The sequence below is a fragment of the Anopheles arabiensis genome, chromosome 2 (genome assembly GCF_016920715.1).
Source record: "Anopheles arabiensis isolate DONGOLA chromosome 2, AaraD3, whole genome shotgun sequence".
Lineage (NCBI taxonomy): Eukaryota > Metazoa > Arthropoda > Insecta > Diptera > Culicidae > Anopheles > Anopheles arabiensis.
In genome coordinates, this window is record NC_053517.1 from 40845429 (window position 1) to 40869861 (window position 24433).

Here is a 24433-nt window from a genome sequence, read left to right on the forward strand (position 1 = left end):
AATTGTTCTTGGACTTGAATCATTTCATGGTTTATTAGAACTACATTGAAAAATAATAAATCTGCATGTTTGAATTTGAAATTGTAATATTTCACTTGGTGTACACTATGGTATTGAGTTCTCAGTGTTTCGTTTGTTTACTTGGTTTAATGGTTTTTCTGAGCACGATATGCATATCACTTGCAACAATCGAACGAAATAAATTGTATTATTCTAATTATTAACTATTCAAATAAAAATATTGCTAAAACTTTCGTCTAATTTGTCCGACTCGTCTAAATTTCGATTTGTTTACATGCCAAAAAGCAGAACGTCAACAATCGCAGTAGCAACAACAACAACAACAACAACACCAACAACAGCTTGTTTTGTTGACAGCTGAGCAGCTGTGTGAAAAAAAAATGTATTAAAAGGCTTGACTCATCTCACAATCGGCAGCGGATAAAAAGTTTTCATTCCGTGTTTTTTCGCTGCAAAACCAACGCCCTTGTCCGGGTTTAAGGTTCACATCCCGCCCCTCGCTAGGGGTCACAAACCGGACCTGCAATGGATAAGCTAAATCCGTTCGGGGCGCTCCAGCGTTCGATCGAATCGCTGAAGCTGGCAGACTCGTCCAGCGGCAAGGAAAAGGTGGCCCATTTCGGTGTGATCAGTGAAACCATCGTCAACGTTCGGCCTGGCACGTCCGCAGCGAACTCACCCACCTACCAAGGGCACATCAGCAATGCAGTGGCGGTGTTGCTAAAGTTTTGCGAAGAGTCCGACTCGGGCGTGCGTATGGCGGCGGAAGAGAACTTGTCCCGCATCGTGCGGCACTGCGAGGTGGCCGGAAGCATCGTTCGCATCCAGCGTGATCTGTACCACGAAATCAAGAAGAACGGAAACGAACGCTCGCTGCGCACGGCACTGTCCATATTTGGCCACTACTGCGGCACGATACGGCAGCGGAAGGCTCGCACCTACGCCCAGAATCTGCTGCCGTGCATATTTGCCATCTTCAAGCGCCGCGAGCCGGCCCTGCTCGAAGGCTTGTGCTGCTTCACGGAGGTGTTTTGCGCACACCTGGAAGGCTACCTGACCGACGGCGAGGTGCTGAAGATGACGGAACTGTTTCTGGAAGACATCGGCTCGGACTGTGCCACCAAACGGCGCTGTGCCGCACGGAACATGCTCGCCTTCGTGCAGGGATCGCGCAACGCCGACTTTTACGCCAACAATGCGTTCAACCGGTGCATCGAGCAGCTGCTGAAGTGTGGCCAGCTGCAGCAGCAGTCAAATACGGTGCTCGGCGTGATGGGTTGCTTCCGGGCGATTCTGCCGATCGTGCTGCGCAGCTGCAGCGTGGAGAAGGCGATCGAAACGTACGACCTGTGCCTGCACTTCCTGCGCGAAGGCACGCACACGATCATCAACGCCACGCTGGAGGTGTTGCTGGTGATACTGGGCAACGTGCAGCCGGCGGTGCGGAAGGTGCTGCTGTCGGAACAGTGTGACCATCGGCGGATGCTGCTCAAGCGCAAGACGCTGAAAAACTCCATCTTTAAGATTAACCCTAGCGACAGTTTGCTTTCGTCGCGCAAATCCAGCACGGACGCACGGTCCGATGTGCTGCTGCGGCCCGGTTCCTTGCCGCTGCTAACCTTCACTCCGACGAAATTTGCGCTCCCCGTAGACGATCGTTCGCTCGCTTCCGCCTCCGACATTGAGCTGGATTCGCTGAAGAGTATGGATCTCGATGCGGCCCCCGCCCTACAGCTCGAAAGTTCCGGGCCGCTGGACGGGGGAGCAAGTGGGGCGAACAGCTCCAGCACCGTCGCACCCGACTCACTGTCGCTGAAAAGCCAAAAATCTACCGACTCGATCGGATCGTTCATCAACACGCTGCTCACCAGCTCGAATGCGGCCGAATCGGTCACGAAGTTTTTCCGCAAATCCATCGACAAACCGCTGCCGGACGACGGGGAGGAGGAGGATCGGCTGTCGATGGACTCGATGGCCAGCAGCCACATGTCCTCGAACGCCGAAACGATACGGGCCGAGCTGGATGTGACGCTGGAAACGGAGCACGATACCGACCCGATCACCGTCGTACCGGCGCCGGGCGTACCGGTTGCACCAACACCGACACCATCCCGGGACACGCTCGAGGTTCCGCTCAGCACTTCGATGGTGGCGGAGGAACTGGGTGCCGAAGGCACGCGGGAACTATTTATCGGCACCATCCACGATCAGAATTTGCTCGAATTTACGGCACGATTGGTCTGCTCGCGGTTTCTGCTTGCCGGCACCAGGCATGCCCTCATACCGGATGCAGTGGTGCGCGTGTCTGTCAAGAGCCTCTCGATGCAGATTGTGGCGGCCTGTGTGCGGATGAAGCCGGAGCTACTTGCCCTCCCGCTCGAGAAGGACACGTTCCGGGAGGAGTTTGCCGTGGTGGAAATTTTAAACCTGGAAGACGCGATAAATGAGCTGTCGCAGCAAGCGTCTCCGGGCGAGGACGAGCCGGACACTGCCAATGCCGGCACGCCGGTACCGGAGGAGGCCGGCTCGGAGCTGCTCGAAATGAAGGAGGATCACTTTGGCGAGTGTACCAGTGCGACCTACTTTGAGTACTTCTCGCCGATGTCGCTCAGCCTCGATCAGGGCTTAAAGTCGAAGCTGAAATCGATCGAAGAAAACTTCTCGATCGACAACAATGAAAAGCTAAGCCGCGATCTGGACGCTATCCTTTCCCAGTCCGAACCGGGCCCGGGTGCTAGCCTTGCCGGGCCGCAGCCGGGACCCGCTCGCAGACGGGAATTGTTGGTCGTACCAAAGGTGATAACGACCATTAAAAACGAACATCGCGTAGCGGGCAGTCGCCCGTCGACGGCCGAGCTGCCGGATGAGCAGAGGGCACTGACGGCGATGACGATTTCGAACCGCAAGGAGCCACCGGAGGACGAGGACCAGCAGCAGCTGCTCGCCGATGTGCTGCTGTTTTACGACAGTCCGGACCCAACGCTCCGAGGCACGGTGCAATTGATTGTGGGCAACTTGATGCGTGCTGCCGTCGATCGCTGCGGCAGTTACCGGGAGTTTCTGCGCACGAAAGTACCGAACGGTGCCACACAATCGTTCTTGAGTGAGCATAAACTGCTGAACGTTGTTGTGCAGGTATGTGAAAATGATACTTATTTAAATGAATAGCACCAGCTACACTCATATCCTTTTGCATTATGTTTTAGGGCCTTTCGGATGAAATACACACGGTCGTAAATCAGGCACTATCGTCGGTAGAACTTTTCTTCAACGTCTACTTCCAAAGCCTTGCGACCGGCAACAGTCGCGCCGCTAAAGTGCAAAAACCAACCTCAACCATTCCATTCCAATCGGCCAGCAGGAATATATTTCTAGACGACAGCTTAATGGTCAAACCGGCACCGAATCTCCTACCGGGCTACATAAAAACGCTTCTCGATCGTCTGTTGCTGCTGTCCCACAACAAGTACTGGCTGGTACAGTGGAAACTGTTTGATTTGATCGTTCAGCTGGACTACGGTTGCATCAAAGCGCACGGTTACCAGGGCGACCAGCTGCGCGACCAGGTGCTCGATCAACTTTTGGCCGGTTTGAGCGATGGCGATCTCCGCGTGCGCAATCATGCGGGCGAACGATTGCTTCACTTTCTCGAGTGTAGCGCGTGGAACGATTCCTCCGTGCGACAGAAGCCAAATCGCCAACCCAAACCATCGGTTGTTGGCGATTTTGTGGATCAATTTGTGCTCGGTACGTTCGCTGCACCGTTTGACCGTCGACGGCAGGGTAGGACGAACATGGGCGAAACAGTGCCAGACTACAGTACGGTGTGCCGTGTAATGTACAGGATTAGCAATCTGTTGCTGAAAATTGGAGACAAAAATCTTCAGGTATGGCAAAATGAAGCGAGGATTGTGAAAGAGATATTTTTAATTGTATTTTGCTCGTTACAGTCTGGCATAATTCATTTTGTACGCATATTTATGGAAAAATATGACGTTTTCGATTTTGTCGACCTGTGGAACGAGTACAATCTGGTTAGCGTGCTGTTGAGCTTGCTGCTGGGGATGAATAGCACCGTCGTGGATCTTACCGTGCACGCGGATCTGCTGTGGATATGTTCCCAGATGATTGTTGGTGAGACTTTAAGACTTTTTTGGTAATCTAAAAGAGGTACGATCACGTTTTCATTTCACCTCTTTTTAGCTGTTTTGTCAAGCAGCACCACAAACGCGGTAACAGACGGTGAATCGATGAACAAATTCATCATCCACCTGCTGAAGCTGCTCAACATCTACCATCACGTGTACACCAACACCGTCCCGCTGGTCATGAACCGGACGCAAAAGGCGGACATCTTCATGAACACCAAAGAACTGCAGCAAATCAACTGCTTCGGATATTTCGGCAGCGATCACGCGTACATGAAGCTCTACCAGCAGGTGCGCTGCTCGATGGAAAGCTACCGCATCTCGATCAACGCCGAATCGGGCCAGAAGCTGTTCGACTGTCTGCGGGCAGCGACCGAAGCACTGTGGACGCTGCTGGAACTGAAATCCCTCTCCGCCATGACAAACGGTATGAAGTTTGTGGAGGAAGTGCTGCGCTACTTGCAAACGTTCCTGCCCCTCGAACCCGACCACTGTGTGCGGTGTGCGCGATTTTTGCTGCGATTCGTGTTTCACGCAAATTACACGAACCGCACGCCGGAAGTGACATACTTCCGCCAGGCATCGCTGGCGGAATCGCCGAACGCGGTAGCGTCGGAGGAGTTCTTCGCCCGTTACTACGACTTTTGCAAAACCAAAGCGAAACCGATCACGCCGGAAATCGGTGCGTTCGTGAAGCTGTTCGAACCGCTGGTAATAACGTGCCTGAAGCTGTTCACCAAAATGCGCCCGACGGTGCAGGCGAGCATTTTGCAGCTGCTCTGCCAGCTGCTGGACTTTAGCATCAACTACCAGCTGCTCGACGCTAGCAACGTGTTCGTGGAGTCGATCTTCAAGCACATCGAATCGATCGAACGCAGCACGATCGACGATTCCGAGGAGCTGGTGCGGCAGGTGGTGCGGTTTCTCTTTCAGCTGAGCGGGCTGGTGCGGGAGCAACCGCTGGTAACGATCCCAAAGATTATCAACATTTGCGACAACCTGCTGGCAAACAATGTGATACGCCGGACGGCCATCGCCTCGGTGCAGGCGCTTTCGCACGAGGTGTTTCTGTTGCGGCTGAGCCGGAGCAGCGCGCTGCCGAAGGTGCTGGAGGCATCGGAATGCAGCACGCAGAAGGAGGTGGTGCTGAACATGCTGATAAAGTTCCCGGACGAGCTGGACGCGTACCGCATCGTGCCGATGATTATGTACAGCGAGCGGCTGCACGACGGCGACGGTACGCAGGCGGCAAACTGCGAGGCGGACGTGCTGGCCGCTCTGCTGCAGGTGCTGGGGGATGGGAAGCTGGTGATGCAATGCAACGCGGACTACTTTATCGTGCGGCGGTTGTTTGAATGCTTCGGCCGCAACCAGCTGCTGGAGAGCAAGGTGGTGCTTCGCTTTGTGGAGATATTTTACACCACGATCGTGAGCGAGTCGTGGAAATCGCTGCAGAAAATCACGTACGGTGAATTGATTTTGCGCCAAGTGTTTCAGCAAACGGAGGGAAGCTATCTGTTGAATCACGTAGGATTGTATCTCCACAAGCAACACAAGGCGCCCGAGGATGAAGAAGGAAAGGAGCACGAAAGCGATACAGCACGACCTACGGAAGACGTCGTTCAACCGGCGGCTCAGAGCTTGGCTAAAATATTGGTCCGCTATCTTGGCGAGTGTTTCACCGTGCTGGACGAGCTGAGCATCACGTACAACCCGCCGCGAGAGACTGTACAGTTCACGTACGATGTGATCGAGCGGTTCATTGGTACGCTGAACCGCGCGACTGGTAGCGCTGACGTGAGCCGCGCACTGGCGGAACAGATGCCACTGGAGTTGATCCGATGGTGCAGCCTGCCGGCACCCGTTGCCCGCCGGCTGTGTGAGCTGCTGTTAAAGCACGGGTTCGATCTGGAGCTAATGCTGTCGTTGATTCGTAACGAGGAGTACAACGTGCGAAACGATCGCATGGTCACCGTACTCATCGAGACGCTGCTGGAACACAAACCGAACGAGTTGAAATGGCCACGCAGCGAGGTGTCGGCTCTACTGGCCAGCGAAACGGCCCTCCTGTCCGACCAGTTCCAACCGCTGCTGCTGTGCCACATTGCGGATGAGGAATTCTCCAAGCAAATTGTCAAAACCATCATGACAGCCGTGGAAGGCAAGCTGTCCGGCGTTCAGCGTACGCTGCTGGAAAAGGCACCGCTCACGACGCTCCCGCTCATGTGCAGCCGGTTAACCGATCTGCTCGCCACGGTCAACATAGTGACCTCGCGCAACGCTGCCCTCATTCTCGACCACAAGCTGGGCGCGCTGGTGCAGCTCGGTGCGGCCGGGCTGAAGGATAGCGCCGTGCTGACCGTGCTGCCGGCGGATGATTTTCACCATCTGTACTCTCGCTTCAACGGTGACTGCAGGCGGAAGTTCCCGAAGCTGTTCAAAACGCTCTCGCAGCTGAAACAATACTACGAGAGCGTTCCGGACGAGTGCTTGCCATCGGCACTGCCAACCATCGATACGGCCGCGCTGAAGGATCTGCCCGTCGATGAGGCGTGGTTCCTGCGGCAGGTAGCGTACCACTGCGCCGGCACCTCGTACACGAAACCGCGCCACATTGCTAAAATGCTGCACGAAATCAAATCCGAAAGCAAGCTGATCAACCTGCTCTCGAGCGGTTCGCTCAACGTGCGGCTGCTGCGCGACATCATTGTGGTGGCGTTCGAGAGCATGTTCCATGGGTTCCGCACCGATTGTGTGCAGTTCAATCCGCATCTAAACTACCTGAAGGTGCACCCGATGCTGAAGGTGACCCTCATCGTGCTGATGCGAAAGCTAGCCGAAGCGAAACAGAAGCCGGACGATACGGCCGCGACGAGACAGTGTGCCGAGTCGGTAATATGTTTCCTCGAATATCTGAAGCGACTGGAGCACCTGTGCCTGTTCTACATCGAGGGCAAGCTTATCGATCGCTTCGTAAAGGAGCATCTGCTCAAGTCGAACTTTTTCGAAACACTGCTCTCGTTCGGCGGCGTCTGTGCGCGCGCTGTGGAGCAAGAGCCGGCCCAAAACGTTACGCACCGCGAGCTGTATCTGCGCTGCATCGGGACGATCGTACACCAGCGCTATCTTTGGAACGAGTTGAACCAAAACGATCGATACCGTGGCGATGTGGAGCAGTACATCAAACTCATGTACAGGCTGATCGAAGGATCCCTGCTAGACGAGCAACTGTTGGCTCGTCGACCATTACCGGCTGTATTTGAGCGCTTTCTAGCAGCAGAGCATGCCGATGCGATGGAAGTTTACCTGCAAGCGATCGTTATAGCGGAATTTGTGTCCGATCCGGGCGCGATGGCGAAAAACCTTGCCATGAGTGAGGGTATCGTGTCCTTGGTGGAATCGATCGCCATACCGCTGCTGAAGTTGGATCGATTCTATCCCTACGCATTGACGCCGTACGAATTGTACGATTGCTACACCTCGCTAGACGCACTGGAAGGTGGTGGAACGCCGAAGCTACCGGCCGTACCGATCGAACATTTGTATGACGTTGAGCTGTTGGAACTGTTTTTAAAAAGGTGTGTGGCAAACAAATGATTCCCGTTTTTGTATCGTTTAGTAATGTGCTTTGTGTGTTTATCCTTTTTTTTAGAGCAAACGTTTTCGGGTTCTCGTCGCGCCAACAGTTCGAGGAGCTGTTTATGTCACTGATGGTGCTGCTGAACCGCTCGGAGGATCCCATTTTCGTGAGCCTGGTCGAGCAGCGGGAAATCAAAAACATGTGCCTGCAGGCTGTAATGTCGCTGCTGCTAGCGTGCTACCGCTATCCATGGATTGGCTTTCGGGAGGGCAAGTTTCATCATACAACGCGCAATCCCAACATAAAATGTGACACTATTGGGTATGCTCGAGCTTGTTTCACACTCATGGTGCAAAGTAAATCACTTGATCTTTCCTTGATTTTTGTAGACTCAAAAAGCTCCACAACGTGCAGCTGTACATTCCGCTGAGCAACGTGTTCTATCAGCCCAACCTGGAGCGCCGGCTGCTCATTACCGGTACGGACGATCTGTACTCGCTGGACGACAGCAGCATCGGCACGGTGCGGTTTGATCAGAATCAGCTGTCGCTCGACTATTTCTGGGAGCTGATCGAGCGGACGACAGCGCAGGCGGGAGGCAACAACAGCCTGCCGGTGGAATCGTTGGTCGTCCGCAACAAGCGCCACTTTGTGGAGAAAATTAACATCGACAGCGCGAGCTCGATGCAGCTGATCTACGACGTGCTGAAGCAGCTGATCGAGGACGATCCTGCGCTGGTGCTGCCACACTTGGTCAACTTTTGCGAAATGGTCGACAATCGGGAGCAAATCTTTTGGCTCAACCAGCTGCTGCTGAAGCTGCAGGAGCGCGTCCCAATGGAAGATACGCTATCGCAGCAGGTACGCTTGATCAGTTGGATACTTTCGTTTCATCTCCTTTGCTACGTGTTTTATTCCCACCTTTCTCTATTCTTGAACAGCACATCATTTACCTGCTGTGTCGCCTGGCGGCCCTGCTCGTGCCGACGATGGCCGATCTGACGCACCTGTGCACCATCATTCCGACGTATCTGAAAAGCACCCAGCTGTACATCCGCAATGCAACGCTGCAGGGGCTCATCTGTCTGCTGGAGTGTCTGATCAAAACGAACTCATCGATCGGTGCGCTGAACGACGAGCTGCACCTGCTGCGCAACGTGATAGTGAACTATATCGTCAAGCACGGCATCATCGAGGAAAGTTCGGGCGCCTTCAGCGATCTGCACACGAAGCTGGTTTGGGCGCTGAACTTTTACCTGATTGAGCACACGTCCCGGTTCGTGCCGGACTGCAACCTGCTGTCGAACAGTATCATTTCCGCCAACAACATACTGAAACGGACCACTAATTTGGAGATTTATCTGTGCATCTTGAACGTAAGTAGCGAGCAAAATGGTGGTAAGTACCTTAGACATTCACTCCGTTGGTTTTCATCCGCGCAGGGTTTGGAGCGTCTAATCGTCACCGATCGAGTGCCGCGCGCGCTGCACGAAAAGATCGAAAAGCTTGCGATCGATCTGGTGAAAATCGACAACGAGATGTTTTCGCTGTCCGCCCTCAAGCTGCTGGTCACCTGCATCTATCGCAGCTGCAACGAGCAGCTCGAGAGTACGGAACGCTGCAACGGCATCGTGCAGGACGAGCCGGACATCATAGTGCAGCAGATCGACAAGATAGAGATACTGTTTGCGAAAATCCGCACCACCACCCCGCTCGGCGCGAAGGTGTTTGGCGAGGTGCTGTGCCAGCTGATACGGGACCTGCTTCCGCCCAACGAGATACTGACGAAGGTGTTCAAGGAGCTGATGCTGAACCAACCGAACCCGGACATTATTGCGAGCGTCACGTATCAGCTGTTCCGCTCGGCGATCGATTCGTCCTACCTGGCGCTGCTGCAGGAATGGTTGCTCTGCTCGCTGCCCAACTTCCTGTCCTTTCCGCAGGTGAACAAGTCCGTCTGGTGCCTGACGGTCATCTTTCTTTCGGCCTCGCTAAACCAGCACCTGATCAAGCTGCTGCCGGAGGTGCTTTCGCTACCCTCCTACCAGCAGCTGAACGAGCGGGAAGTGAACAATTTCATCCTCTCGGCCAAGGATTTCTACGCGCGCCTCGAACCGAACGGGAGCCAGAGGGCCAAATTTAAGGACATTTTCCGCCAGCACGATTCCTTCGTATTCCAATGCCTGGTGCAGTGTCTGTGAGCTGTGGCAGTGGTTCCTTTATTTGCAATATTCAGTCAATAGTGCAGTGAATCTAGTTGTTTAAGAAAATCAAGTTTAAAATGACAACGATTGATTTGATGTTATTATATGCCTTTAAAGTTTATTTGTTTTCGTTTGTATGTATCGCACAATGGTTACATTGTTAGTGCCGCTGTATTTGCGTTCGTTTTCATCGTCTGTGCTAATGCTAGTAATGGTAAATCGCGTTTCAATAAAATTAAATTATGCTCCCTTCACTAACAGGTATATGTTATCAAGTGTTTTTTTCCGAAATGGTAGATTATTATGCGTTTAATGGTTTTGGGATGCTTTTTTGCTATATCTTCTCAACAATAATGTAACAAAACTCTGAGTTTTATTATTAAAATTAAATAACTATAATTACATACAAACCATATTTATTTAATATTAATGGTTCAGTTGCTTTAATTAAATGAAAAACTTTCAACAGCCAGAATAAATTTCCTTTTAGTTTTTTTAAGTTTTGCAATTTCGTCTACTCGTTGGCCTACAGTGGTGTGCGAAATTAAGTGCCTACTACTTTGAATTTTACATGTTTTACATTTTTTTCATGAAAATTCCGTGTGACAAAATAAAGACATTGGTTCTTCCCAAGAGCCTTAACATTTTTCCTTATCATGTTATTTTTACCACTTGCATCGAAAATCTCACACTAAATCTTCATAGGATCAGAATAAAGACTATGTGGGGGCCATTCAAGAAGTATTATTCGATTCGATTGAATAAAACATTTGCGACATTTTTGTGACCATCGCTTGGTCAGTCACTATGTCATGACTTTTTTACTGAGATCAGTTTTGCAAAATATCACCGACATAGTCATGACAAATTCCTGTTGAAACAAAATCGTGTCAGCGTTACGAGCTCTATTGCGATGATCAGAGGTGAGACTCAACTAGTTGTTGCGACCATTACATACTTGGTGACATTGTGTGCAACCAACTCTTGGTCAGTCACTTGGTGGCGACATTTTCAGTCCGTGATCATCGCAATGGTCATGGGAGAAATACTGTGCTTGCGAGTGGTTCCAAGAAACATAATGAGCATGTTTTCTCGCTCTGTTGGACCAGATAATCAAAACAGACAGAGGGAGAAAGCATGCTCATTTAGCTGCTTGAGCCTACACGCCAAGTATATTTCAAGAATGTCGTGATTATCGCCGACAACAATGTCGTGACCAAGTGAGTGAACCAAGAGTTGGGTGCTAATGAAAATGTCACCAAGCATGTGATTGATCCTTCAACTGTTTGAGCCTCATCACTGTCGTCATCTCAGTTGTGTACGTGAGCTGATTTGAGCTTCGTTTCAGTCATGAGCATTGGTGACTGAAACAGTGGCATTTGGCAGCACAGCCAGAAAAAATCTTGATTATGCTTGCGCCGGCATTAAGCTAAGCTTGTCATTCAGAGTATCGCGATGGACTCAAGAATTCATATGTCGCGTTCGGCATGTCATGACACACTTTTATCGAGTATCAGCAATGAGCATCAATCTGCCACGGATATGTTCATTATTTTCGTTGGTGAATATCTTGTGACGCTCATGACATTTTGCATTTTGTTCACTGTTCCAACTCGTATGGAATAAAACACCTTGAATGTCTTCCACAAAGTCTAAATCCTAGTTGTAACAAACAGATCAAATTTTAATTTAAAGCTCTGATAACGCTTGAGACGAAACAGATGTAAAAACTAGATGCAGAACTCGATAAACTTTTTGAAATTTGGTAAAAACGCACGTCAAAGAAGCTGAAACAAGACTGGAATGCCAGAAGAATGCAAACAAACGATTGGATTATTGTTATAGATTGTTAAAAAAATTTTTTAGAATCATAAAATTTTTAACTTTATTTTGTCAAAGTGATTTTGATAATTTTTCGAAAAAATATGTTTTCTTAAAGCAAACTTCTCATTTTCATCATGGTTTGGTACTGCCCATTTACAAGCATAAAACGACCAATGGTTAAAAACCTAAGCAGTACAATAACTTCAAATTTCACAAAAAATTGGAAAAAATGTAAAATTGTAAGTAGTTGACACTATATCTTGCCGACCACTGTGTGTGGTGCAAGCGTGATAAGTGATGGATGAAGTTGCTTTATCTTAAAATATGAACAGTCCACTCAACAACCCATTTCATCAAAACGCGAACAGCAGTTCACTTTCACACGATAACTAAACATATCGAAAAAAAGCACTCAAGCACTTATCACGTTCGAGCGTTGTTCTGTTACTTGTTTTTAATTTTTGTTTTATATTTTTACGAGGTTTCAATACGGTAAGAGATGACACGCACACACACACACACACACACACACACACACACACACATACATTCACTACTCACTGTGTATATTTTAAAGATTAAGGGCTCCGCCAAATGGTCCCAATCGTTCGTTCAATCGTGGACGGTGGCCTTATTGAACGGGCTTAAAGTATCGACAGCGTCTGGCTGGCACGAGATAAAGACTAATTCCATTTCACGCACGATTGGTCGCCCCACCCTGTCTTCCCCTTTTACTCGACACTGTTGTAAAAGCGCCTATACGTCGTCGGCTCACTGTTGGCAAGCGGTAGAGCGGTCTGTTTGCTGCAGCTGCCGGGAAGCAGTGCCGTCCCTGTTCCCCCACTACGCAGGCTAGAGGAACAGGCGAGCAGCACCACGTACAGTAAGTTCAGTGTGCCGAGGGCGCGTAAAACCGTGGCAAACCCGATAACGGGCACTAGCTCACCGCCCACAATCGGTGCGAGCGAGTAAGCCACGCTGACCGCTATCTGTTGGATCGCATACACCGCCCCATAGCCGTGCTCGCTGCCCGTTGCCCCTTCCGAACTGAGCTGCCCATCGCTGTCCTCGGTCGTACCTCCGAGCAGCGCGTCAACCAGCGTGGCGAGCAGTGGCACTAGCGCCGCATCCACCACCCCAATCCCCAGCCCGAGGCCCAGATGGGGCAACAGCAGACCCGCCACCGTGTTGGCGGAGGGCAGCAGAATGCACGAGCTGCCCACCAGCACCAGCGCGACGACCGCTACCCGAATCTGTCCGAACCGATAGGCGACGGAGCCGAAAAAGTTCGTCCCCACCCAGTACCCGATCGAGTCGGGGATGAAAACGGTGCCGAGCTGCCACTTCTTCGGATGCAGCTGGCTGATCATCCAGATGGGCAGACACGGTTCCAGAATGGCCATGGCGGAGGTCGAGATCCAGATGCCACCCACCACCATCAGGATCAGTGGGTTGCTGAGCAGTGGCCACCATGTCGCGCGTCTCGCCATCGCCGTCGTGTTGGTGGAGGATGAATCCCGCGGCAGGCCGGATGGATGTATCGTTCGGAACGGGCTGAGATCCAGCTGGAAGTACTGTAGCACCAGATTGGCCGCGCACAGGACGGCGAGCACGTGAAAGGGTGCTGCCTTGCCGGCCATTGCGTACGCAATGCCACCGAACGGATAGCCCACCAGCACACCGACCGCCATCGCGCCGAGCACCGTGCCCATCACCTTCGACCGGCGGTCCGGTTCGGCGGTGTAGAGCTGCGCAACCAGGCTCATCCCGCACACGCCAATGCAGGCCGACCCGAGCCCGTGGATGGCACGGGCCACAAACAGGGAGGTGTAGGACGTGCCGAAGCCAAAGATCAGCGACGCCAGCAGCAGATTCACGGTGCCGAACGTGATCGGAATGCAGTAGCCGAAGCGGGCGGTTCCGTTGCCGACCAGCGGGTTCGCTACCAGCTGCACGAGCGCTTTCACCCCGAGCAGGATGCCGATAGAGCCGTTCTCCTGCTCAATCGTTTGATCGGTGGGTGGACTGGTGGGCTGCACGATGACCGCCCCGTCGCTTACCGCACCGATCAGCTTCGGCACGTAGTGGAGGCTGAAGTTTTTGTAGATGACGCTCGCTGGCACGGTCGCGTGAAACTGCACCAGATAGTCGGGAAGGATGGGAACTAAAAGCAGGCGAAAAATGAAGCTAACCAGTCAGGGAGGGGGTCTTTCTTTTCAGTAACTTTTACCACCACTTACCAATCACTGTGAGCAGCATGTTGTCGAGGAACAGGGAGATGTACACAACCATCGCGACAACTACACGACTGTGGCGCTTATCCATCGATAACATATTGTAGCAGATGGTTGTTGTACTTGTTTGCCTGCTGTAATTTAAACAGAAAAACGTATTCGCTGCCTTCCAACAAATCACTTCAAACTGCGACTCACTTGCTCACTTAAAAGCACACCCTCACACAACGGCGTGTCGGTAGATTATGGCTAACGACTTTTGCTACCACCGTAACGTGTATCGTGTATCCGGATGAAAAGGCCAAATTGGTCGGCCGAAACTCTCCTGTTCAACAAGTGGGTGAAACCTGTGCGTCGTTGCGTCTGTTAACGATTGGCAGCAGCACCGTTTGTACGCTTTTGTTTGCGTTGGAGCGCGCGTTCGCATCGTCTCATAGCCGGGAGAGTGTTTATTATTGAGAGCGTAAGTGCGAGAGAGCTCTTTTTCTGGTAACGATGGCAACGGAAGTTTAATGAGTAACTCACTGCCGAAGCAATGCACGAGCGATGCAATGGAGACGCCCAGTACTTGTTCCTTTGTATTGGAAATGTTGTAATAAAACATTGGATGGATTTTATGAGCTGATGAGATTGCATCAATTGGTTTGTAAAAATTTAATCTCATTCTTTGAAATAGTTACTGCTGTTTTCTCAAGAACAAGAAGGCCAAATATATCTAAATCGTTTGTTTTACAACAATTATATTTTCACAACTTTTTTGTTGTTGTTTAATTGTTTTTCAGTACAAAATATAAATAAGTATATTAATCAGATCAAAGTATGGTTTCATTTTTCTGTGTACAAGTTCAATAGGAAAATTGAAGTTTCTTAAAAAGTGATATTTATTCTATTTTATGAAACTTCAGAATGAACAGAGTTTTGTGAAGGCTTTTTTATTTTAAAACATAGTTACAAAAATCTCAGACTAAATCATCTAAAATGAGCTTAAGTACACACAGGGCATTAGAAAGTTTTCCATGTACATACATTCTTAGTAACATTATAGACTTTCATTGCAACTTTTTAATTAGTTAAGTTACAAATTAAAACATGATATTTAAATTAATAGCTTTTAAAAATAGTTTTCATCGCTTCTGATACTTAAACTCATAAAAATATTTATTTTTTTTAGTCATTCATTTAATAAGCTTTTAAATTGGTTTTATTATTGGAATTCCTTCAATGTATTGTAACTTCAATTATTTTCATTCGTATAAATATTAAATGAAGAAAAAGATCCTGTTTTGCTCACAGGATTGTTCTTCACACCGCAATTGTATTTATAATTGAAATAAAAAATAATAATTTGTCTTTTATTTTTTCTATGTTACCTGTTCTGTCAAAAAATCATGTTACAGTATTTTTCATCAAACCACTAGGCGCCTCCATTAAGCTAAGACTCATGAGTGAGATTTTACTATCAGGCGTTACGCATGGCGTCTCGAGGATTATTTTATTTTAAATATTATTTTTCCAATACTTTTCCAAAGATAAATGTGTAGAAGATTTGCTAAAAAGAATAAAAACAGCTTAATACTTTTGATGAAGTGTCAATCATGAGAGTCAATTAGTGTTGGTGGGAATTAGTGATGGGCGGTAGCTATCAAGGCAGCAATGTTAGTAGCTAGAAGCTACACTCTTAAAAAATTTTGCCGAATCTCGGTTAATTTTTTTTTTATTTTAGTGATTTTATTTGCGTATCAAATGGGTTTTTTTGATGTGATGGGAAGCGTTGGGACAGGCGCCGATTCAACCGCCGGATGGGGCACAGCGTTTGGATGTGGTACCGGTACAGGAAAATGAGCCGAACAGGGAGCGGGCACTGGAACTGGCACGGTTCTGTAAAGCAGGCAGAGTGAAACAAGTCTGAGTGAACCCTTTTTAGATTTCATGTGATCGAGTGTTGATACTTACTTACTCGTGTAGGTGACTGGAAATGAATCCTGGAAATCTGAACGGCCTGGCTAAGGTTGAACCAATCGGATTAGCTTCCACATATGATCCTTCAATAGAGACTGCTCCGAGCGACGCTCTGAAGAGCACCGGTTGCGTGCGCTGATGGAGTTTCCTAACCCAACCCCGTTCCATACCCGTGCTCGATCGCACGCTACTGACACTCGGTTTTTTTTCACGCTGAGAGACTCATTTTCTCTTATATTTTTACACTTTTAATTTTGCATCACAACATCACTCCGAAAGGTTTTCGCTTCATTAGCACGAGATTAACACAATGGCGAATGACAGATAGAATACCGAGCCTCGGCTAATTCAAATAGTAAAGCTGAAATCTCGGTTATTTTGACGGACGAGCTCCGTGACAGCTGTGTTAACGTATGTTCTCGGCAAGTTGTGTTGCCGAGTTTCGGTTCAAATATTTATTTAACTGATATTTCAGTTTTAAACGGTACTGATTTTCGGCTACTGGGATTTTTCAACTGACATATCAGCAAGAATCGAAAGAGCCGACGGATTTCGGCAGTATTTTTAACCGAGGTCGTGAAATATTTTTAAGTGTGTAGGATTGCTTGATAACTTGCTTTTGTAGTGTAAGTACTTTTCAAGAATGGTAGTGAAACAGATTCAATAGCAAACATTTGAATTTGAGCGAAGTAATTCGGTTTCATTCGGAGCCAATTGGATTTGCATTCGTACGGAGTAGTCGGATTCGGAGCCATATTTATTTTGAAGTTGGATCCGTATTAAGTACGTCGGAGATGGAGTGGGTTCACGTATCCAATCTGTAGCTCTCATCACTAGTATGCATTTCCCCGCTTACTCGATGTATGGCCATATAATCGAAGAACGTCTTGCCCGTACCCACCGTCGATTTCTGCGCAATGTTGTGCGCTTCTTCTGATGGCGATGGTAAGCTAGTTCAAAAAAGAACACCAAAATGGCCCCTCCATTCATTACCAGATACACGTAAAACACGAAGCGCATGTTGAACAGGTTCACCTTTCTTGCCGGCGGTTCGTCGCGCAAAGTTCTGTTGCGATTCTGGGCGATCTGCAGCAGCACGCCCTTGTGCCGTATGAGCGAGAGCTGAAAGTTTACGATTCCATTCTCGAGACAGCTCATCGTCAGCCGTCGGATGGTGGGAAACAGTGGCGAGTTCTTCGGCAGTGCCATCGCGGTCAGATACTCGATGAACGGCTCATGGATGAAGTACACCTTGCTGCGCTTGCGCACCGAGTCGAAGTAGCGCGATCGCACTACCTCCACAAAGTACTCTATGATCGGCACCGCGGTTGTACGATTGTCCGCCACCTCCGGTATGATGCTGATGTTGGACGGCGTCCACTGTACATCGAGCCGCGCTGCAATGCGGCCCCGCACATCGCTCCCATTCCACGCCTTGCCGCGAATCGCATTGCCGAACGTGACGATGGCCTTCAGGTCCAGGTCCGTTTCGGCCAGCTCCTCGAGCGTTTGTATGTTGCGCAGCTTTTCGTCGTCCTGGTTTAGCTGCACGATCGTAATGCCCTGCCAGGCGGAGTAGGCCACGATGCTGTAAAACATCAACCCCATCAGCACCAGGCGATGGCGCGTGTTCCGTGGCAAGGCGACGCTGCACGCAAACACAATCGCCAGAATGCGAAACGACTCCTTTACGTACGCGGGTACGGAAAAGTCACGGCGCATCAGCACCAGCAGCAGGGACGGTATGAGCACGGCCATGGCAATGTTCGTGAGGTACATTTGCAGCGAGTAGGCATGGAAGAAGACCATCTTGTAGCGATTGGCGAAATAGTTGAACGGGACCACAAACACCAACCGGATGGGGCACAGGAAATGGACGTACTGCAGGTTGCGCATGGGGTGCTGCATGATCGAGCGCGAGTTGGCCGCTAGATCGATCGTGTTTTCCTCGAGCATCTTCAGCGATCCACCGATGCTGCCGTTCGATGAAATGAAGCCGACCGACTCTTGGTAGTTTAGTTCGAGATATTTGATGGTGAAGTTCATTCTTTGGCGAAAAATTTCCACCATCTCTCCGTCCAGGTATTGATAGCTTAAGGGATGTAGCAGATAAAGAAGATGCAGATAATTAATCGTTTATATTACATTTATAATAGTTGAACAGTGCTGGTGTTTTGGTCGATGTTGATGTATTTTAAAGAAGAAACAAATTAAAATGTTTTAGCATTATGCAATGTAGAGCGTTCGAGCATTTTAAAATATACTTTTCAATTCAGAAGATAGTTGGAAAAATAATATTTAAATAGAGAATGGTTTTCATTGAAGACAAATTGATTGATATGTGTTAGTTTAGGAGTAGTATTTTATCAACTATGGATTTTCAGTTCAAACAACCATTTTCATAATCATTTTGATTAAAAATATGTCTACGGGCTCCTTTTCCTTTTAAGATCGTAGACTGAAATACCTGCCTTTGAGCTGTTTGCATTGTATAGCAGTTTTCGAGCAGCTATCAAAGTGAGTAATGTATACAGGTGGGCTTATCCCAAGATGTATGTATTTGGAAGGCTGATTTTTATCGCTTCTGCTTCTGAATGACGATTTTAAACATGTTTTTAATTGTTTAATTGTTTGTCAAAAAACTGACGTTCAAATTTGGTTATAAAAACATGCTATGAGATCACCTGGTGTACATACACTTTGATAGTAGTAGCTGCAGGACAAATGATGGAGAAAAACATTTTCATATCATATCCAAAGGGAAATCGCTGATTTCATCACGCTAACACAACAAACACTCCCCTCAGTCACCAAACTCATCCAAATCGGTTGTCGTCCCTAATAATCAGCTTCGGGCTGCTTGCAATAGTCTCATTGCAAACCGTCGTTTTGCTGAACTTGTGCAGCAAAAATACCTTAACCACCATCTGATCTTCACTGACGTAACAGTACAAAATGGATCCTCTGGCTGTGGAATCTACACCAGCATCAAAAATAGCGTCATCCAGACTATACCTCAATCTTCATCGCAGAAGCAATAGCCCAGGTTATTGCTGCTGACGAAGTCCTACGCAGAGACAAACCCAACGTGATCTTCACAGACAGTGCAAATGTCCTTCAAGCACTTGAATCTGGAACCACCAGCGACCCGCACATCCAACAACTATGCAATATACCGAATTCACACCAAGTCACATTCTGCTAAATTTCAAACAGGCATTCAGGGAAATGAAATAGCAGACGCGCTAGCCAACGCAGGACATAATAACCCGGCCTGCTGCCATAACACTCTTTCACACCGTGACTCCATTCGCCTTAGCAAAACCATCATCGCCAATAGTTGGAATGGTTATTGGGTTAGCAGCGGCCGCTCTTTCGTGCGCACCATCAAGACAACAACACCACCATGGAGAGACCATCCATCACACCAAGACCAGAGAATCATATCACGACTTCGGGTAGGATATGATAGAATCATATCACGCACACCCGGCTCACCCACACATTTTTATTGCAAAAATCCAGCCCACCAATATGCAGTTTCTGTGGCATCGAAATCACCATCAGCCACATCTTAACCGAATTCCATGGTTATACAGCGGAATGCATCACCTGCAATTGAACCACAGCGTCATCCTCTCGTCAGACAGAGATTGCCAGCGTAAACTTTTAAAATTCCTTCGTATTACTAACCTTTATAAATAATTCTAACCAAACCCATATTTGTAACAGACACTGTTTTAATAAAATCAACAGATAATAGCTTTAAATAAACCGAGACTTCCCGGTATAAGGTAATTTGCAAGCCACAAATGGCTTGCAAATAAGAATGTTAGTTTTTAAGTATTGAATTGATTAAATTAATAAAAGAGGTGAATGATGCTAACCGGCTCGAAGTCTCTATAAAAAAAATACATACACTTTGATTCTAGATTCCACCACCTGATCTCTTTGTTGCACCTTGGGATAAATGAAAACATCACCTTATGTTGCCCCTTTTTCGAGCAGATACTCGAATCTTTTTCTAGCATTCTAGCTTAAATAATCTAGGCTGAAAATCGTAGGCTAGTGTTGTGTGCGGTTTTGTATGGAGTGTTTAAATGATTCCAGCCTCCAACTGTCAAAGTCTATATAAAAAAGCTAACTAGAATCGTGAAGGGCCCCTATGAATTAAAACTGCCGTAGAAAATTTAATTCTTCTATCTTTTTCTGACGAAGCTGTGAAGTATTTTACTCATTATACCAGAAAGAATAACATAGCATGTTGCGCAGTGGATCTTTCTTTCTTGCAGCCAAGCTTCGCCCAGTATGGTTCAGTGAGTTTCAAGTTCTATAAATACAGTTTTTTTTTTCAAGTTCGATAAAAACAGTGTGTTTTTCAATGCGTTATGAACTCATGATGGACATGTTCCATTTCTCTGATATGTCTTTTTATATTTTGAATTAATTGGAAATCATATATTCATATGCATATGCATATCATATGCAATGCATTAGCAGTCAATGAAAAAGTTGAATAATTCATGAAATTGTTCATATTTCATATTTCGGGGAAGTTTTAAAACGCTTATTTTCATAGGGCGTATTAACGAAGAACTCGAAAGCATAGATTAATTTTGGTTAAGAAGAAAATTAGCATAGTTTTATGAAACAATTTACTCCTAAGTAGTAGTAGTTGGAGCATCTATCGAACATCTACCAATAACAAATTATACCGCTGAAAGGTACTCTTCCTTACTCCTACGAGTCTTACGTAATTTGTGGATGGCTTGTTTAGGATTTGTGCTTAGAATTGCACATAGCTCGCGTTTATGAAATATTTTATTTGTGTTTAGTCCTGCGTTTAAACAAACCAAAACGGGTATAATATACAAAAGGGCTTATGGCTTTTCCTGCCAAACCATAGATATAAACCAAGATAGTCAGCCGTACCGGCGAACTCGTTCGTTCCTGGGAACGTTTGCCGCGACGCTCATTTTCACTCATTTCATAGCCCTCTAGATCAAAAATTAGAAAACCATATAGATTTTGTACTGGACAACCTAGCGGTACAACCCTGTCCACTCATGAGCGACGAATGTTTCTCGTCGAACGAGTTCGCCGGTATGGCTGAGTAATAGAATACAATATTCAGTAGTTTGTGACGTCATAATTCAATGCAAATGCACAATGTGGTGGCAGCATAAACATAATAATACTAAATCAACAGGATGTTATCAATCAGCCATACCGGCGAACTCGTTCGACGAGAAACATTCGTCGCTCATGAGTGGACAGGGTTGTACCACTAGGTTGGCCAGTACAAAATGTATACGGTTTTCTAATTTTTGATCTAGAGGGCTATGAACTGGGTGAAAATGAGCGTCGCGGCGAACGTTCCCAGGATCGAACGTGTTCGCCGGTACGGCTGAATGACGCGAAGCAAATGTACTAAAAATGAGTTAAAACTTAATGGGAATGTTCATTACGTTCTATAACCGTATTTGAATCAACCTTGCACTTAACTGCCACATAGACTGCACTGATAAATAGAATCAATCTTTCTACTGCAATTGCCCTACAGCAACCAATCAATTACCTACCGATGAATCGACCCGTTTTGAAAGTAAACTGCTTTCGACATCAGCTCCACATCCGTAATGGCCACCTGTAGCTGATAGTGATGCAGGTTGTTAATCCGCTCGTAAGTGAACCGCTGCGCCTCCTGGTTGAACTGTGCCACATCTTCCATCGTGCGCAGATGATAGCAGAACATGTTGCGTTCGTCCGCCATCTCGTCCCGCCCGGTCAGGTATGGGTTGAACAGACACACCAGCAACGTTTGATAGTCGATGCGGCTCAGTATCAGAATGTCCAGCATCTTGTACCGTGTCCAGGCGCGGCGAAAGAACTGCAGCATATCGTACTTTGCGATGCCGCGTACGAGCAGCACCACCCGGGCCACCGGGTTGCGAAACGCAATCGCCGGCAGAACCTCCTCCATAACCATGGACACGTTCGCCTCGCAGTACAACGCTTCCCAGAGCGGGTAAGGGTTGAGATTGTAGCCATAGGTTGGATCATTTCGATCCCTCTCGGCCGACTGGAAGTACGTATCGACCGTGTAGAGCTTGTACGAAGCTTGCAACATATTCACTCGGTGACACTTGATCGCCTCAATGATGGCATTGTCCACCGTATCGTCTCCGATGATGGTCGTGAGCGTTTGGTAGCCCTCCAGAAACTTAGTCATCATGGATTCGTACATTAGAAACGCGGGCGAATAGCAACGGGTCGTGGTCGCTTTCACCTCAATCCCGGCACTGCTGAGCCGTACTGCTATAGAACACACCAGAAACAACACCTTTGGAAAGTGCATTTTGCACGAAACGGGGTAACACGAGTGAAAACACACTGAAACTACCCATTTCCAGTGGAGCTGCTTATATACACGCAAAGGAAGCTTTCCTGCCTGAATAAATTGATGAACGAGATTGTTAAAAAGGTTGATAAACAATTGATTGTGATGCTTATCGGTGACAAAATGGAGACCCATTATATTGTCACGCACGCACGTTAACACCAACGATTAACTTCCGGCGGTTGGGTTTGTCGCAGTGTAAAATAGAACGAACATTACAGCCATCAATATTGCATGGCACCATTAGACTCAACAGGTATTGTGTGATTTGACGGTTAACGCTTCTACTTGTTTGCCGCTCCGTTCGTTTTATAGGAGCTAATGAACTGCAGAATGAGTATAACAATGTTGGGAGGTTTGCTGTTACGTTATTATGAAAGTGTTTCACTCCATCATCAGGACAGAATGGAAGTTTTAAATGGGAGCTTAACACGGAACACTGGAGAAGTCTTCAGTGTATGTGTTTTTCTTTCAGTGCAATGGCCACTACTGTTGCTTAAACGTACTAAAACAGCACTTGAACTAGAACAGCTACACTAATAGACTTCGACGAAATGAAAACTCCAATTAAATCATTTAATGATGAAAAATACTATCATATAACAGTGACTAGAAATATAACAGTGAACCTTCAGGTAATTTAAAATAAGATTGGAAGCAAACAAAACTATCATAATCTTTCATATCAACTGGGTGGCAACTGATACACGTACTCGAGACCTCTTTTATTGTGTTTCTTGACACGGTTTGTCAAACAAAAGATTTTTTTTACAGCTTGTTCTCCGTTTTTTCGAAACAAATACTGCCTGTTTTCAGTTAAGCTCTCCAAACAATAGCAAAGGATTAAAATAGTAGTAAGGTTGTTAGATATTGGTTGCGCACGCTGGTGAAAGAAAAATTGATGGCTCTTTAGCTAACTTTGATCAAGTAAAATCATCGTATTTATGGATCATGCCTTCATGATGTACCAGCAGTAGAACGATATCAAACTTTATCACCTGAGTTGGTTTGGAGAGCTATATAGGGAAAAGGGAAATTGCCATTGTTTGTAATTAACATAGGCGTTCAACTAAAATAGGTGTACCGTATTTTAGCGTGTATAATGTCCTCTTTTTAAGTCGAAATTTATCAAAATCAAATTAAGAATATCATAGGGAGGAACTTTTCGATAACCACTAAGACATTAAATTCGATTACATACAAAGTCATACATAGTCTAGTGCATGGATATCCACGAAAATAATATTACAAAGATAATATCACACTGGTTGTTTAAATTGATCAGTCAAATTCGTAAAAAAGAACCACTTAGGCATACGGTCAAAAACTAAAGCTTTCAAAATACCAAAAGAATACGAAGGTACGAACGAAACTGATGGCCTTCCATTCCTTTGTACTAGAAGCACAGCAAAAACAATTTTAATATGAATCAAATTGATAAAGTAGAAACTCTGTTTGATTTGTTTGAAAATTCCTAAATTAACAAAAATATTTTCTACCAAAACTATTGAATAATTTATCATGGAAAGTCGTACACGAGAAGTCGTTATATAACTAATACGATTCTTTTTGCAACACGTTATGAAAAGCCGTTCGAAGCCTTGAACTAGCGTACTTATTGGAAAATACAGTTTTTGCCATCAGCAGGATTCAGCGCCAGCCCGTAAAACTTCGAACGTTCAAGCATGTCGTTAGTAGAATTTGCCTTATTTCATCAGCTCATCTGAATGGCCTGCAGATTCAGTATTTGAGAAAATATGCTTGCAAAGCTTGATGCCGTTAATCGAATCGAATGAGGACGAATTCAGGAATCGTTGAGTGAAGATTTGGGAGAAAATGCCGAATGACATTGTGCATGCGGCTTTCAATGACTTTGAAAAGCGTTTACGGGTCGTTATCAAATACAAGGGAGAAAGATTTGAACTCAACTAAGTACAATGGAATTTTACAACTTAAATATGTTGTACACATCGTTTCCGCAGATAAATAAAATCCTAATAGAATTTTATAACATAAACAAAGGGCGTCCCTTTAAGGATAACCGTATGATGATAACGTAGGTT

At 47.0% G+C, this 24433-nt stretch overlaps 3 protein-coding genes across 3 annotated transcripts; 1 reads left to right on the forward strand and 2 right to left on the reverse strand.

Moving 5' to 3' along the window:
• The first annotated feature begins 365 nt into the window (after nt 1–365).
• Nucleotides 366–10211, forward strand: LOC120893663 (huntingtin). Its single transcript, XM_040295686.1, has 8 exons — nt 366–3156; nt 3228–3908; nt 3972–4155; nt 4225–7747; nt 7822–8070; nt 8139–8610; nt 8691–9125; nt 9192–10211. Exons 1-8 carry the CDS (start codon nt 547–549, stop codon nt 9948–9950), a joined length of 8913 nt encoding a protein of 2970 aa, XP_040151620.1. The 5' UTR covers nt 366–546; the 3' UTR covers nt 9951–10211.
• Nucleotides 10212–11804: 1593 nt separating this feature from the next.
• On the reverse strand, nt 11805–14359 carry LOC120894320 (synaptic vesicular amine transporter). The gene is made up of 2 exons (XM_040296832.1): nt 14018–14359; nt 11805–13941 (listed from the first exon to the last, which is right to left on the reverse strand). Exons 1-2 carry the CDS (start codon nt 14109–14111, stop codon nt 12509–12511), a joined length of 1527 nt encoding a protein of 508 aa, XP_040152766.1. The 5' UTR covers nt 14112–14359; the 3' UTR covers nt 11805–12508.
• A 1440-nt stretch (nt 14360–15799) lies between these two features.
• LOC120898247 lies at nt 15800–22202 on the reverse strand. Its single transcript, XM_040303813.1, has 3 exons — nt 21553–22202; nt 16964–18062; nt 15800–15889 (listed from the first exon to the last, which is right to left on the reverse strand). Exons 1-3 carry the CDS (start codon nt 22200–22202, stop codon nt 15800–15802), a joined length of 1839 nt encoding a protein of 612 aa, XP_040159747.1.
• Between the last annotated feature and the right edge of the window lie 2231 nt (nt 22203–24433).

What these genes read in the sequence shown, in the direction of transcription:
- LOC120893663 (XM_040295686.1), top strand. Translation starts at nt 547, where the DNA reads ATGGATAAGCTAAATCCGTTCGGGGCGCTCCAGCGTTCGATCGAATCG. An exon ending in TTGGAACTGTTTTTAAAAAG is followed by an intron (nt 7,748 to 7,821) that starts GTGTGTGGCAAA and finishes CCTTTTTTTTAG; the next exon opens with AGCAAACGTTTTCGGGTTCT. An exon ending in ATAAAATGTGACACTATTGG is followed by an intron (nt 8,071 to 8,138) that starts GTATGCTCGAGC and finishes TGATTTTTGTAG; the next exon opens with ACTCAAAAAGCTCCACAACG.
- LOC120894320 (XM_040296832.1), bottom strand. Translation starts at nt 14,111, where the DNA reads ATGTTATCGATGGATAAGCGCCACAGTCGTGTAGTTGTCGCGATGGTT. An exon ending in CATGCTGCTCACAGTGATTG is followed by an intron (nt 13,942 to 14,017) that starts GTAAGTGGTGGT and finishes GCCTGCTTTTAG; the next exon opens with TTCCCATCCTTCCCGACTAT.
- LOC120898247 (XM_040303813.1), bottom strand. Translation starts at nt 22,202, where the DNA reads ATGACTAAGTTTCTGGAGGGCTACCAAACGCTCACGACCATCATCGGA. An exon ending in CAAAACGGGTCGATTCATCG is followed by an intron (nt 18,063 to 21,552) that starts GTAGGTAATTGA and finishes ACATCCCTTAAG; the next exon opens with CTATCAATACCTGGACGGAG. An exon ending in TCGTGTTTTACGTGTATCTG is followed by an intron (nt 15,890 to 16,963) that starts GTAATGAATGGA and finishes CCTGCTTTACAG; the next exon opens with AACCGTGCCAGTTCCAGTGC.